Source organism: Epinephelus lanceolatus, chromosome 13, assembly GCF_041903045.1.
Source record: "Epinephelus lanceolatus isolate andai-2023 chromosome 13, ASM4190304v1, whole genome shotgun sequence".
NCBI classification, from domain to species: Eukaryota; Metazoa; Chordata; class Actinopteri; order Perciformes; family Serranidae; genus Epinephelus; species Epinephelus lanceolatus.
Window position 1 is genome coordinate 31,367,440 of NC_135746.1, and position 16,593 is coordinate 31,384,032.

The following is a 16,593-nucleotide window of genomic DNA, read 5'->3' on the forward strand; positions in this document are numbered from 1 at the left end:
AGGTTCACCAGCACCAGCTTTGACCACTGATAAGACTTATCAAGTACTTTATGGAGGTTATGATCCACTGATATGAGTAATGATCCAAGTAGGACTTATTTTACATGTCAGGCCATGTGGAGTTGTAAAAGCAACCATCAGTCAATCAATCATTTTATTGCAGCAGGCCGAGTAAGCTCGCCCAGATGGGCTTCTTCTCCAGGTCCTTCTGGGGGCCCTGAGGCAAACCCAGACCAGAGGGGAAGATAGGAGTCCTGCACTTGACCCCGTGATCCAACCCTTTAACCACTGCGGGTTTATGTAGATAAATTTCATCAGCATGGGTGAAAATAAATTACATGCAGGCAGCCCTAAAAAAACAGTTGCAGTCTTAAATTAATTTTAGCAGTCCTACTTATACCAGTGTTTTCTTCAGTGTTATAACTGAACATGGCTGTTGGGCTGCCAGGCCATCAGAACCCCTGCCAGGCCAAAACTTTATATTTTCAATGCCATGTATATGTTTAGTTCACATCTGTAATAACAGCAGGAAAGTGAGGTGTCTCTTATCTGATGTGCTAAAGTCAGTTGAACAGGTGAAGTGAAGATTATGTTGTAACAAACAGGTTCAAACATGCTGACGGATTCTGTGGTTTTGTGTTTTTAGCGCAGCTAGGCCAGAGACTATTCCAGAACCATTATTAAAACAGATCAGTGATGCTGTTTAGCCCTCATAATTCTCCGTGCTTTGGTTAGCAGGTGAACCAGCCTTAAAGGGGATATAATCTCTTTTTGAATATGTGCCGTGCGGCTGATCTAATTTATGCTGATGTGAAGACTGCGATTTCTGGAGTTCAAAAAGTAATATTTAGAAAAGTAGCCTAACGATGAGTATTTAAAGAAACTTTAAAGCGTTCAATTTTTGGAACAGACTTTGGTGTGGTGGTTGTGTTAGCACAGCCCCCACTAGGTCAAAGCAGTCAACCTAGAGGGCAAACACTGTTTTTTTTTTTAATTCTAACTACTGTACAGTATTTGTTTAAGTATATTATTAAACATCCACTCAAATAGTAGAGACACTCTATATCCCAACTTGGGAGTAATTCACCAAGCGGCAACCTGTGGAGGGCTGAAAAGTGAAGCCAACATCCAAGTTCCGAAAGCTGCAGTTCCTCTAACGGCCACCTGAGGCTGGTTCCAAAAGTGAGTCAATCCCCATAGACACCCATGTTAAAATGTCCAATTTTAAGATGGAAATAAACATGTTTAAAGCCTGGGAAAAACAGTTTTGGTCTCTATAGCTAATTTCAACATTCATGACAATTGTATGGAGGATGAATTATTATATAAGACACGTATTTACATTTTATCAAGGCTTAAAGTTACATGAGAAAAGCTGCGAGGCGTCTCTACAGTCTATGAGTCAGATCCAACCCCCCGCTCCTCCATAGCTCCACCTTCTTGTCCTAATATGATCACTTCAGGCTCCAAAAAGCCAAGATGGCAGCAGCCAAAATGTCAAACTCAAAGCTTCAAAACAGCAGTCCACAAAACAATGGATAACGTCACAGTAGCTATGTTTATTATTTTTACAGTCTATGGTGTTCATGCATTAATCCAAGGTCCATCTGGAGTTCATTTAGAAATAATTGCTTATGATGATTCAGTTTTAGTGCTGAGCTTTGCGAGTGTGAAGCAAGTAAGGTTTTACATAAATGAACTTTGATAGAGTCCCTCCACTGTGTCTGCTATGGGGTCTTTTACTGCTTTATATTAATCCGTGGGTTTTTAATATATTTATTGCAGATATGTTTTAAATTTGTCATGATACGTTCTTACATTTGTAACATCATTGTAATCTCAGTGAGGTACTTTCCTGGTTAAATCAAAGTTAATAATGACAATGTCAACATCAGTACAGACAATAAGACTCACCATGCCGTGGTTAAGCCACTGAGGGATGAAGTTGTCCAGTAGTCTGGGGTAGACCAGGTCTCTGTCATACAGGTAGAGAGTCCAGAAAGTGAACACCACAAACTAGAGAGGAAGAAGAAGAACACAAGGTTAGCAAGCAGTGCACTGCAGTCCTCATACAGCATGCTGTACAGAAACACTGATGATAAGTGTGTATTATTGACCTGCTGCTGGTTACCAGCTTTCAATTGTGCTGTAAGGTCAGTGATAAGAATTCTCATATCCTCTCCTCACAGTTATTACACTGCATGAGGGGGGGTGTTTTTGTCTTTACACCAGACAACTTTCCAAGTAATTTCATGGTTGCAGAAAAATTTCCAAAGTCGGAATAAAATCATGAGAGTTTTCCCTCACTTGGTGCGTGCTCCCGTGATTTCAAACATTTGGTGTAAAGTGGTCATAAAACTCAGAACTTTTCTCTACTTGCCATTCCAACAAGATTACACATGTTTAATAAAATAATAAAAAATAAAATTTGTGAGTTTGTAGTCTTGCCTCATGCAAATAGTGAAGAGTAGCTGCACACACTCCAGCACCAAACAAGAAACAGCAAACCATCAAACAAGAAGGAGGCAAGAATGTGAACGAGTTTGGGTTTTTTTTAGTGAGTGAAAGGAGGGTTGTGGAGTGAACAAAAGTCAGTGTTTAATTCGGCATGTATCTGATCCACCAGCCAGCACTTATATTAATGAGAAATTCACCTCTCATTTCCATGGTGTCCTCCCAGTAAAATGGCACAGCTAATCAATGGATGCTGGGAGTTTGGCTTAATATTTTACAACCCGTAGCAGGAAATGACCTCAAAAGGAATCTAGTTTTAGTCTTGTAAATAGCGACCCTGCAAGACCCCAAATCTTTACAAAATCTTGTAGTGTATGACAAAAGACTCAAATTGTCTTTCGATGTGAGTGTGTGTCAGACATCAGTCTTTAAAGTCTTTTAAAAGTCTTCTGGGAGGTATAAGTTGTTGTAGACATTTCTGTGGGAGTGCAGTTATCTACTTTTTCCCTTTTGAAAATGTAGTCAAGTGTTGCAAGGACATTGGTGATCTTAATGAAAAGCTCTTCATGCCTCTGTGCTGGCGACAGCCGTGGCACAAGGCATGACATACTATACTATGACTTTTTTTTACCACAATTTTACAACATGCTATACTGTAACTTTTTTACCACAATTTTACAACATGCTACACTGTGACTTTTTAGCACAATTTAACGACATGCTATACTGTGACTTTTTTACCACAATTTTACGACATGCTATACTGTAACTTTTTTAGCACAATTTTACGACATCCTATACTGTGACTTTTTTACCACAATTTTACGACATGCTATACTGTAACTTTTTTAGCACAATTTTACGACATCCTATACTGTGACTTTTTTACCACAATTTTACGACATGCTATACTGTAACTTTTTTAGCACAATTTTACGACATGCTTCACTATGACTTTTCCAGTCACTTTTTCCTGATATACTGTACAAGACTTTTTTTTAGCACATTTTTACAATAAACTGTACCACTAACTTTTTAGCACATTTTTACGATATGCTATACAATGACTTTTTCTGTCACTTTTTCCTGACATACTGTTCAAGACTTTTTTTTGCACATTTTTACAAAAAACTATACGACTACTTTTTTTCCTGCACATCTTTACGATAAACTATACTACTACTTTCTTTGACACATGTTTACGATAAACTATACTACTACTTTCTTTAACACATGTTTACGATAAACTATACTACTACTTTCTTTAACACATGGTTACGATAAACTATACTACAACTTTTTTTTAGCACATTTTTACGATACGCTACACTATGACTTTTTTTGTCACTTTTCCTGACATACTATATTATGACTTTTTAGCACATTTTTAAAATGAAATGATGAAGTGCTGATACTTTATATCCAAAAGGTCAAAGGTCAGCTTCACTGTGACATCATAATGTTCTGCAAAAACACCTTTCTGGCCATTACTCAACATCATATCTCAGGAACAGAAGGGAAGACATTTGGTCAGATACTGAATTGGTGACATTAATCTTGGGTGCCCATCTTGACACTATGCTGACTGTACATGTCTTCTGTGCTGACGGGTTGAAGATGTGCGAGACTCATTCATGTTTTAGAATATGTAGCCTTTTTGCAGCAACATCCATATTTGAAGCAGTGTCTGCTGTCATAGCTACATGTGAGTCTGGACAGACATGGATCTAAACTGTAACTGCAACTTAACTGGTTCGTGGAGGCATACAACCGCAAGGTGGTAATTCTAGTTTTGTAAGAACACAATAAGCTGCACGTGCTGCTTCAGTAGAGTTTTAAGAATTAGAACATTTTCTAATGCAGCCTTTGCACAGTGTTTTATTTAGGACAGAAAATGACACTATGTTCTCATCCCTTTTACACTGTGGTTGTGGTTCAATGGTTAGAGAAGCATGTTAACAACAACTAGATGGCCACCTTCCATCAAACATATCCTGCATGCACCATAAGCTAACAAACTCTTGGTCTAATGTATCTCCAGCAGGCTGTTTGGACGTGGGCCAGACCATGTTCTGCAGGACGGGGGTGGAATTACCTGACTGTCATCTGGGTTCCAGTTCGAGGCATCTGAACCAACCCCCTCTATTGTAGCCTGACCGGCATGTTCTCTGCTTTCAACAAGCCGGTAGAGGCAGGAAAAACACACACACACACACACACACACACACACACACTTTGTCCCTGTGTGTCACATATACACACTGACTTCCTCTAGTTTCCACACTGCCCTACACATACAGAGATGCCCATATGGACATGCATGCACAGGTATATACAGCACTATATGTACCTACCCACCTGTGCAGGCACCTGAACGCTACACACATATGCGGGCACACACACTCACACACGCTCTTTCCATATCAGTCAGGCTAGGTTTCCAGACATTAGCTGTAGTGATAATCATGTCTATTGTACTGTGTGTAAACTGAACTCTGTGCCCAACTCACACACACATGGCACCATGCCAGCTGACTGCTTCTATAGGTGTGTATGTCTACGGGTCAGAGAGAGTAGGTGTGTGTTGCAGCCTCGACTGTGGCAGCTATCTACCTGGCACCCTGGTTGCTTAGGGCAGTTAGTTATCAACTGTGTGTGTATAGTATGCATATTCATGACTGTGTGTGTGTGTGTGTGTGTGTGTGTGTGTGTGTATACACACGTGTGTCAAACCTGGGATATGGCTGTGGTCAGACAGCCATACAAGTTCTTCAGTGCAGCAGCTACAGGGCACCTTGCCAACTGAAGTCTTGAATAAGTGTGTGTGTGTGTGTGTGTGTAAAAGAGAGGCAGAACCATGTGAGTGGAGTCTGCCAGCGTAGTGAGAACAGCCCGAGGATCAGACGGAGGTCACCGTCTGGCTGTCTGAAGCAACAGAGGACGACTCGACACTGTTTCCTCTGTTCTGTTTATTCAGAGCAAGACTTAACTGGGATTTCACTGAGCGTCAAGTATGATTCATTAACATACTAATTATTGATTATTTGTTTGATTTGCTGCAAGGACATCTTCACATTCCTCATTTTGTCTCATTGACAGTCAAAAACCCAAAGACATTTAATCTAGATTAATACAAAACAGAAAAACAGCAAACTCCCTCATTTGCAGAGCTTGAATGGGGAGCTGTTTGGTTAGCCTGGCATCACCTGACCAATTCACAAATGCAAATTAGTCTGAGACCTCTCATTTCATTTTCGATTAGATCAAAATGCCTCTGGACGTAATTAGATAGACCTACAACCAATCAGGAAAAAAAATGTGATATAGCGCTGAGCTAGACTACAGCGTGCAGAGACAAGCTGTGATAATGTAACACCAATATGTCTATGAATGAGTGTTGGTGTTTTGCCATCTGAATCTGAGGACAGTACTTTAACATAAAGATCTACATCAGGTGCAGCCATTTTGGTTGTTTTCAAAAAATGCCTCCACGGCATCCCTCTTAACTAAGCAGGACTACGTATTGGTACTCCATACCTTTAACCCAGTACCAAGTAGTATCCAAATATCTCCAGTCAGATAATACCTGCATTTGATCTTTTTTGCACCACAGGTTTGATCCCAGACCACGGCGACTCTCCGCCGGATCAGCAAACTTTCTGTTGCTGCCATTTCTGGAGCTGCTCTTCTCCAGGGAAACGGTCAGTTCATTGTTTGCTCAGGTAACACAAGTAAACACAGCAGCAGCAGCTAACATCTGATGGTATGGTGACGTTGATCATGATGTATTTGACCAAGTTGGCAGTTCAGCATGCCAAAATGCTGCCAAAACATTCGAAAGTATGGCTACACTACACGCTACTCCATTCATATTTTGGGTATCAAATAAAGTACTCTATTTGCCAAAATAGGTTTATGCTCACTGTAGTATCCCCAGAGCAAGGGTGCGCAAGCCAAACATGACGGACAAAGTGTCTGCAAGATCTCAATCATCTTGTCAAACCCGCACCATATTAGATAAATGGCTGTGATTGACCCGAAGTGGGCGAGGTGGGATGAAAATCAGTCTGGTCTCTCTGGAGTCTGGGAATAAAACATGAGCTTGCAGATTCCGTCGCAGGGTACTGTTTGGCAGTTTTCCTTGATGAAACCTTTTCAAAATGGAGTTTCAAAGTTCATTCTCAACTTTCGAACCAGTTGGTTTAAAACTCCATGTGCTGATGAAGATAAGGTGATATGATCAAAAGCTCCACAACAGCTATGAAATGGACCTTGTGGTGAGACTGTTTTCACAACTGCTGTTTTCAAGGTCAAGAATTTTTAGCCAATATGGATGAAAAGTCCTCAAAGGTCCAATGGGAAGGATTTAGTGGCATCTTGCAGTGAGGTTGCAGAGATGAAACTTCTCCCATGTGACAAGTGTGTGGTAGAACTACTTCAGTTTGACTTAACCATTCTGAGCTAATGTAGAACAACATGACAGACTCTGTGGAAGTGGACCTGCTCTGTATATAGATATGAACGGCTCATTTTAAAGCAACAAAAACAACACTTCTTCATTTTAGGTGATTATTATTATAAACTAAAGAAAACATAGTTATTAATACTACACCATTCCTGCCAATAGATGCCCCTACTGTAAATCCTACACACTGGACCTTTACGTGGTCAGAAAAAAAAAAGAAAAATTTAAACATTTACATGACAACTGGGAAAATTCCATCTGCTAATGAAGACCATGTTATTGGAAGCTCTAGAACAGCTACTAAACAGATATTTTGGCAAGTTTTCTAAACTGATCTCTAACTTAGACTCACTTGCGATTGTGTATTTGATTAGTCAACTAATCATCTCAATACTTGATGGTATTTTTAACAATTCATAATTGTTATTATCTTTAATTATTCATTCTTTTGTACCTCAAGCCATAACCTTGTTATAGTTACGCAAAGACTTTTACTTATTACAACCTGCCCACTCCATCTGCGTCAACAACAAATCTTCCTGTTGAGAGACTTAATGCCTCGTATCCCCCCAAAGCTCTTGTTCTCTCTCCCACATTTTGTCAAGCAGTGTGTTTGCTGACAAATAATCCTTTATATAACTCAGAGATGCCATTAAATGGTTTATTGTTGCTGTTACGCAAACCCTAAAACCTGATGGCTTTTTAAGAGACAGCCTGTGGCTAACTGAAGCCATGTGATGGACAAAGCATCTAAATAAATGTCCTGATTCTCTTGTTATACCAAGGTCTTAATGTTAAACTCACTGACACAGGGAGGAAGACTGTGATGTCCAGACCTAACCTACTATGGGAATTTTTACTAGCCAAGTGTAAATGTAGCACTGTTGACACTTGGGACATTCACATGCTGAATCCACAAAATGGTTTTTGAGGTTTATCTGAGAGGACAAGTCTTGTGAACTGACATCTGGGCCATGCTGTCAGAGACCAAAGAGAGGCGAGAGACGTAGTGAGAACCAGGGAATGCGAGAGAGAGCTGATTATACTGCAGATGCAGTATAAACTTGAGCCTTTGATTCCTGCAAACCAGGCTGATCCCTCCCCGGGCTATTGTGTGTTTGTGTGTGTGTGTGTGTGTGTGTGTGTGTGTGTGTGTGTGTGTGTGCGTGCGTGCATCCATCCGCTCACCGCTCCAACAGGGAAGGCCAGTACAGCCATCATCCAGTCCCTTAGGCCAATCAGTTTCCTCAGCTGCCGCTCCTGCTCCCTGCTGTCGCCCCCCTTAGTCAGCAGACTGGACACATCGATCAGGACGCACACTCCGAAAAACACTGCCTGGATCACCTGCAGACAGAGACGGGGAGAGTTCAGCAAGCCCTTCAACAGCTTACACGTTTTCACATGACAAACACTTCAAAGAGGTGGAGAGAGGAAAGGGGAAGCAAAAGAGGGGATGAGAGAGAGAAGCCATACATTAAAGCAAAAGCTGCACTGCAATCAAAGCAATCATTGCATTTTGTGGTACACCCACTTTTCCTTAACCTGCCTCACCTTCCTCCACTTCAGCCGGTAATTTCATACATTACCCCAAAGTCGTGTCAACATCCTCAGGAAAAGGTACCGGAGACACTGGCTTCAATCTGAGATGAGCATGTACGAACACAGCCAGCTGGAGAACCAGTTTGTTACACAAATATGACCACTGGAGTGTTTTTGTGGTTTCTGTTTATTCACCACAAACTGTACAGATGTCTGGCAACGTACATGGCAGTGACTGTAGATGAACCTATACTGTTTGTATAACCGCTCAGCCTTTCACTGATCGCAGAACTTAACACAAACTTGTTTTTTCATTATGTTCTACTCATTATACCTCCTTTTGTATTGTTAAAAAAACAATAGCTAAAGAGAGTGAATCTGTTTGTCTCCACTAGTGTTGTTACACTGACTTGACATGAAGTTACAACAGTTTTCTGAAATTTACCAAACCGTAATATTCCTTTTTTAAATGACAGAGCTTGTGAAAGTAAGTTCTTGAAATTAAAGCGAAATCCAACGAACATAAAATCATTTGCCGTCTTGCAGAGCAATTTTCCATTTTATTGCCCAACACCTAGCAACAGTATTCTCGTGTGGCACACTACCTGTACTTGACCTCCCATACTGAAAATGCAGCCTCGCCAGTTCCATTTAAAAGGCAGCACATGCTGCAGCTGCCATAAGTGTCTGGACACGATGTAAGCACTGTTCATGTTTGAATAAAATGAAAAGGACTTCGAAACATGCCAGAATTACATGGTTTTTTTTTAACAGTGTGAGATGTTATAATCATGGGTGTAGCGGACGCGTGGGACATGTCTCCCATACTTCCGTATCTGTGCCCTCTGTCCCCTGCACTTTTTACAGCCTTTCAATTAGTTTTTAACATGTAATAACATGTTTTACCGAGCCGTCTTTAAATGCATACTCATGGTGTCGTGTTGTGATCTGAATCAACTGCACAGATGAGACGTGTGCTGCTGGGCAGTGCTGCTGTGTGTTAACCATGTTCAGCAAACCAGCCAGCAAGAAGCAAAAAACCTTGCACAGTTTCTTCCAAACAAACCGTGTACGTTTAGTAATGCTGTTGCATGTAGATAACGTTAGCTAAATGATGACTAATTAATAGATGCTAATACATCAAGTTAAGCTAGTTAACAAGAATACTAATGTTATTGTTACCTATGTTAAATCGCTTGCTACAGAGCTGCCAAGCGTCACGCTTTGAGTGTGACAGTCACGCAATTTGACCCATTCTCACACCACACGCCACACTTGACATTTCTCACGCTTATATTTCCCCATTCAATACTCTATATTTATTTTTTTCATGATAATAAACTTTGGTCCTCGCGGCTTGCCGTAGTTCGAGTAACTCTGATTGACTGACTGAGATAACCAATCCCAGACCAATCCATCAGTCCTTTGTGCCTAAATCTAACCAACCATTGAAGGCACCACGCAATATAAACCAATCAGAAGCAACGTAAGGCAGGTCTTGGCGTCTCTAACTATCTTTCACACACAACAGCGCCGACATTTAAAACCCCTCGACATTCTCCTGCTTGCTAGAAGACGGACGGTAGGTAACTACCCAATTTTGTTCACTGTTGATTCGCTGTTTCTCCTTGAGTTTCCTAGTTAATATGTACTGTTTTAAGGCTGCTATAAGTCTAGCATTGTCCTGTATTTGTTGCAGAGCTGTGTAACATTTATTTGCCTCTTCTCTTGGCCAGTTCACACTTGAAAAAGAGACTCTAACGTTAGTCTCAATGTGTGTGTGTGTGTGTGTGTGTGTGTGTGTGTGTCAGAGTTACAGACTTGTAAATATCAATTTAGACCCCCCTAAAGCAGTGTTTCTCAAAATTCTAAATTTCAAGGTCTATCCTTAACTCTGACAGTGTACAAATGGAACCAAATGGACCCATTGGGTCCAGAGTCCCTGGAATCCACTTTGAGAACCACTGTAAAACTAGCATTAGGAGGCCACAGTGCAGGGAGAGCCGCTGGCATGGAGGTGAGGACATCAGTCTTAAGGTATAAATCGACATTAAAACAGGCCAAATCGATGTTAAAAAAGGCCAAATTTTTTCCGAACGCATCATGACACTAAAGTCTCACTCTTGTCATTTTCTGAAACTTGGCAGCCCTGTTGCTAGCTAGTTTCATGCTAGGAATAAACCCACTCCTCCTTAATTTCTGCGCAGAACTTGTGCTCACTATTGCTTTGCACATATTTTTTAAATCTTTATTGCCTCAATAGAAAGAGCAGGGTCAGGGAGGAGACAGTGGACCAGAGGCCAGCAAGGATGATCATGCAGGGTCTTCACAGGTGAGGAGAGATTATAACTGGCTGAGAGAAAATATCTAGAGCATAAAAGTGACTTTGAGGTTAATTTCCACAGCTATGTCACTACTATTCTTAATTCTATTTATGAATTTTGCTTTGCACATTTATTATCTATATTATTGCAATAGATAGAAGAGGGACAGGGAGAAACCAGGCAGGTATTTGGCACTTAATTATCTGGCTACTTACCCTGTAGATGCTCGAGGGTCATTCTGTGTCAACTCAACAAGAGTTTGGCAGCTAAAACTTTAGATTTTGATATTATATCATTTTAAAGAACTAAAGTCGGTCCCCTGGTGCTGTACTGTGGTTGTTTGTGGTTATGTGGTTCTTTAGCCGCTAAGGAGAGGTGCAACTGAATGCGAGAGGATGATCAATCACTCAATATACGTCTCAACAATTTGTCCCCCTCACTTCTGAAATGATGGCTACGCCCCTGGTTATAATGCTTATGATTATTTTCAGGTTCATACCTACATGTTTCCCTGACGTTAGCATGTTGCTACATGTAGCAGTGTAGGCTATGAACTGTAAACACCTCAGACTGTATATAAAGATGGACAACATGACCGCTCCAAAACAATCTTAAACACCCCCTTGTGGCTGGCTGCAGTACAGTCCATGAACCCCACCCCCTCCATGTTAGTGGATGGTATGGGGATACGGGCGAAACTAAAACCTCAATGTCCAGGTCACTCTGTTGAATGTCCAACTGTTTGCTTTTCTGATAAGTTTGGTTATAAATAGATATTTGATGCTATACAAAGGGAGTCTGGACTGACAGCTGTCTGTGCCAACCGGTGCTCTCTGGATCAACAGCGCTGCTCATAAGTGGTTGGACAGGTGTATAGGTGTAAACTCGGTCAGTGTATCTGGGTCTTCCGTATCTTGGCGTTTCTGCACCGTCATTGCAGCTAGGGAATTTTTACCATGAAAAATTACTAATAAAAGCTTCTAACCAAAATCTTCACAACTGGACACTACAGCGTGGACTAATGGTTCCAAATGACATCACCAGGGCAAGATGGCAGCGGCCAAATCTGGGATATTTAGGCTTCAAATTCATACAAATGGAGGAAGTTGCAGACCTATTGTCCATCTCTATATACAGTCACTGGGAGACACTGGCAGCACTGTGCGAGGAGCAGATGACTGTATAAAGAAATCTGTGACAAGTTGATGTCATCATCGTCCGAAAGATGAGTGGAAATACATTTGTTCGGTCAACTACTAGCCTATATGTTAGATGTTAGAGCTCTCTGGAGGTGTCCGCTGTAAATAAATTCTCCAACAGAGGGAAGCACTGTAACCTTTCTGTACTGTATTTAAACTATACGTGCATATAATAACACATACACCATTAACAGTGACACTCAAGTTGCAGCCTGTGGACCAAATCTGGCCCCAGATAGGGTGCCAGGTGGCCAGGGACTATTTTCTAATTCACAATAAAAATAAACTGATTAAAACTGTGGTTTAAGGTGCCAAAGTGCAAAAAATAAGCATAAAAAATGATTACTTTTTTTTAAAAAAAAGAAAAGTGCCAGTGGAGGATTCCCTGGACCCTTCTGACAGAAATCCAGGCTAAGCCCTGAATATCCTCAAATCCTAGAAATGCTCTCGCATACACCTGACCTGTACAGGACTGCTGCAGCTGGATTTGTCTCTTGGCAAAGATGAGTGAAGACAGCAAATGTTGAAAGGTTGAAAACAGGCAATTCATTTATTATATATACTCATACTGTAGATATTATTAATGTTTGTTTATCACAGGCTCCTGGTCTGAGCAAAGCAAGTTGAGCATCCCTGCCATAAACAGTTCACTCATATCACGAAATTTCAAATGCTCAAATTCAGAAGGAGCTGCAGAGCATCAAGTGAATTGTGGCGAGAGAGAGAGATCAGTTCTATCTTTTAACCTCCTCCTCCTCCTCTGTGTAATGAAACACTCCCATCAATATGTTCACAGCGATGGATCTGACCCTCTTTTCCAGAGTGACATGGAGAAGATGCACACACTCATCTCTCCCCCTCCTCTCCTCTAATCTACCGGTGGGAGGATCAGGTGTCACCCACTGGGTGTGGGGACGGCTGGGCGTTGGGAGACATTTTGGCTTTAAAGCTATCGGATGCCAATTCACCTCCAGTTAGATGTCTGTGATTGTGTATCATCATCCTTTTGTCTAAAAATACTGAGCTGGTTTCCTGCTTGATGTGTGTGTTGCTTGTAACCTCAAATAAGTCAGATACCTGAATTAGCTTGCCTGCTACATAAATAAGTGGTTTCTATGAGAACTCAGCTAGCGATGAGGCTCAGAGCTGTAGCAACACGCACAATCAATCGCAATGTAATTGCCTGCATCTGTCAAACAGATCTCATAGCAATCATGTCAGTGTTTGAGTGTCAGTGTATAGCTCTAATTCGCAGGGCTTCATATTGCACATGTTCATACAGTAACACACACTCACACACAGAGTATGATTAAGAGCCAGATGTTGCAGTAGTGTGTGTGTTTCCTGGCTGCTGGTGTGTACAGATCATTAACAGCACAGTTAACCAGGAGGAGAGGTCTAATGTGGAAAATATGACACAGCTGTTTCTCACACGCACACACACACACACACACACACACACACACACACACACACACACAAACAAACAAATGGTTGCTTTTTAATGTACCCCTGGTTTTGACAGCTCTGGGGGGAACTGCATTTTCCTACTGTGCACCTTGGGCATGAACTTATCTGCAAAAAGATCTAGTATCAAAAGCGTTCATATCCATCAGTGAATTTCAGGCAGTCATAAAGAATGTGATAATGGAGCCATGTGGTTGTTTTTCTTGAGAGGCCACGGTGTTAAATAGCTGTTTTCTGTTTGTTTTTTCAATAGCTGTGTTTGTGTGCGGCTGCTGTCTTGGCCAGGTCTCTCTTGTAACAGCGATTTTTGATCTTGATGGGACTTCCTGGTAAAATAATAATTAAGAAAACACACACATGAACAGGTATGCACTTCAGAGGGAAACATTTTGGCATTCACTAAATCGCTGCTAAGAAAACTAGAATGTTTATTATCCTTTCAGGCCTATTATCAATCAATATTTCAATAGATACATAGCCTTATTACAACTGTACTAAGTGTAATTGCTGTGATTGTTGTTTTTATTGTTGCTGAACACTTTACAGCTAATTCACTAGAAAAACAATTCTGAACCAAAGCCAAAACCACATACTTGTTCTTTTATTAAAGAATGAAGTACATGCATTACGTTTTGTTAGACTCTGTACAATTTTAAATGTTGAGCTTTTGAAAGCATCACCAGTAAACATAGCTGAGCAACAGCACACACTGTTACATTACTACTGAAATAAACACCCAAAAAATGTACTTTGATTCTTCAAATGGAAACATTAGTCACAACAGAAAGAACATCCTGCTCTTTATTTGTCTAAAGTGGTTAGCTTGTTATAGCTAGTTCATAGCTAACACACTGTGTGAGGTTATTGCTAAAGCTGACATGCTATTTTTGTGAATGACCGCCTAACTGAATTAGTCTCTAGGAGAGCTGCCTCTTTGTGAATTCATGTATGCGTGCTTTGTTTGGGATGACTATGAGCTGTGTGTCTTCTTCCAATTTTCACTGGTTATTACAGTGTAAAGTCCTTACTTCAGCTTTCACTTCAAATCCATAACACTGGTTATGAAGCCTAATATACTGCTTCATATAAGTACTTGTGTTAAACACTGTAGCATAATGCACATTTTATTTTCATTTCTAATGCACATTTTCATTTCTATTATTTTATTACATTATATTTATATACTTCAATTTTATTCTTACTTCTTATGATTCTCTAAGAGCCACTGAGCAACTGTAACAAATCACAGTTTCTCGTTGGGACATCAATAAAGTATTTCTGATTCTGATCCTGATGCTCTTCAGTCTCATTTAGCCACTTATTAGCTTATTGTCCCTTTATTCTGCCTTTTTGGAGTACAGTTCTCAGACACATGAGTAAATGGCTAGGTAAGACATTGCCAGTGTCTCCAAGACTGTGTTTTGGGGGACAGATCACAGGTGTATAATGTGTCAAGGGATGAATTTTCAGTCATTAAGCCTGGAGTCACTACAGCTGCTAGAACTATACTCAAGTACTGGAAGTCAATGAAGCCCGTGGAAGTAAAAGAATGGGTCAACTACATGATAGAAACTGCCTCTTCTAAATCTATGTTGATTGGGGTAATTAACTGTGCTCAAGGACCAATCATGGGGGTATTTTTGGAATTATTTTGTATGGTCTGGGGGCCTGGAAGTGTGATTTTTATTTTGTCTTGCCCTGCCAATTTTTTGTTTTTGTATTCATTCTTTTTAATATATATGATTTTCACTGTCAATTTTAATGTGTTTATTTATTCAAATTTAATTTTATTATTTTTACTATTTTTGGTGGATTGAGACTGGTGCTGTCCCCCCTCTTGTACGGATCTCTAGTATCCTGTTTGTATTATTTTTGTTAGTCACGACTGAATGTCTCATTTGTCATCTAGAACCGTCACATACCACCCTGACGAAAAATAATAAAAAATTGAATTACGTTACAAATAGAAACATATATTAATTAAGCAATGTGCTAAAACTAATAAAAGGATTTTTTGAATAGATAAGATTTAAGAAGTGATTTTAAAGATGTCACTGATTATATATATATATATATATATATATATATATATATATATATATACATATATATATAATGCTTATATTACCCTTGTTTAGCTTAGCTGCATGTCTGTATCTGAGTAATAACAGAGTTAAATGTCTTGTTATGTGCACACATGCTTGGCCATTGAAGCTGATTCAGATTCTTTTACAATCGATGGTGCACGCGCGGCGCGCTCCCGCGGAGGGGGAGGATTTGTGACAGGAGTCATTCTGCACCACAACACCTGTTCCGATTCAGTCACTACACACACGTACACACACAGCGAGCTCACCAGTTAACCACGCTGGGAGCTTTGAAAGCGTTCTAGTCCCAGTGGAGTCTAACTGGTGCAGTTTGATGAACTCCTTTCCGGTTAACGATGAATTAAACACCGGAACCGTGAGAGCAGGGAGGCGGAAATGATGAACACTCATTCAGATGTGACCACAACATGAAGCACCGACCCTGCAGCTCGTGCAGTTCTCTCACCGGGTGAATATAAAGGGAATGTGAAATCTCACCAGGTCGATGAAGGTCAGGAACTTCCAGCTGCCTCCGTAGGTCTGGTGTGCCGGCATGTCTAACGCTTTGTAGTGGCACAGGATGGAGAAGTAAGACAGCAGGATGGCGACCCGGAGAACCTGCGAGGGGATCAGCGCCATGATGCTCGCTCTGTGTCTGTGTCTGTGTCTACCTGTGTACCCTTACCTCTCTGTGACTGTTAACACCTTTCTGTGTGTCTGTCTGTGATGCTGTTTTGGCCTGTCTTCACCTCCCTCCCTGTGTCTGCGCCTCTCCTGCCCCCCACTGTCTGCCTACTGCTTCCGTGTTATGATGATGATGCAAGGGGGAGGGGAGGGCTGACGGCGGCTCTGTACACTGCTACGCTGGGATGTAGTTCAGTCACTAAGCACATGTATTTCATTTGTTAATCAATGGATCATATGATTTATCACAGATTTTTATTTAAAGATGCTTAATGTAACACTTGGATTTAATAGCCTCATACAAGTTATATTAGTTATTCAGCTATCATTATATTGCTTTGCAAATAAACACATTTGTATTTATTCAGATTTAT

At 40.7% G+C, this 16,593-nt stretch overlaps 1 protein-coding gene across 1 annotated transcript in view; it reads right to left on the reverse strand.

Moving 5' to 3' along the window:
- The window catches only part of aig1 (androgen-induced 1 (H. sapiens)), a 34,221-nt gene extending 17,862 nt beyond the window's left edge, over positions 1-16,359 (reverse strand). Inside the window, exons 1-3 of the mRNA XM_033648172.2 lie at positions 16,034-16,359; positions 8,108-8,263; positions 1,915-2,016 (exon numbers count right to left, since the gene is read on the reverse strand). Coding sequence (XP_033504063.1) covers positions 1,915-2,016; positions 8,108-8,263; positions 16,034-16,174 — 399 coding nt within the window. The 5' untranslated portion in view covers positions 16,175-16,359. The remainder of the gene's footprint in view (positions 1-1,914; positions 2,017-8,107; positions 8,264-16,033) is intronic.
- Positions 16,360-16,593: the final 234 nt, after the last annotated feature.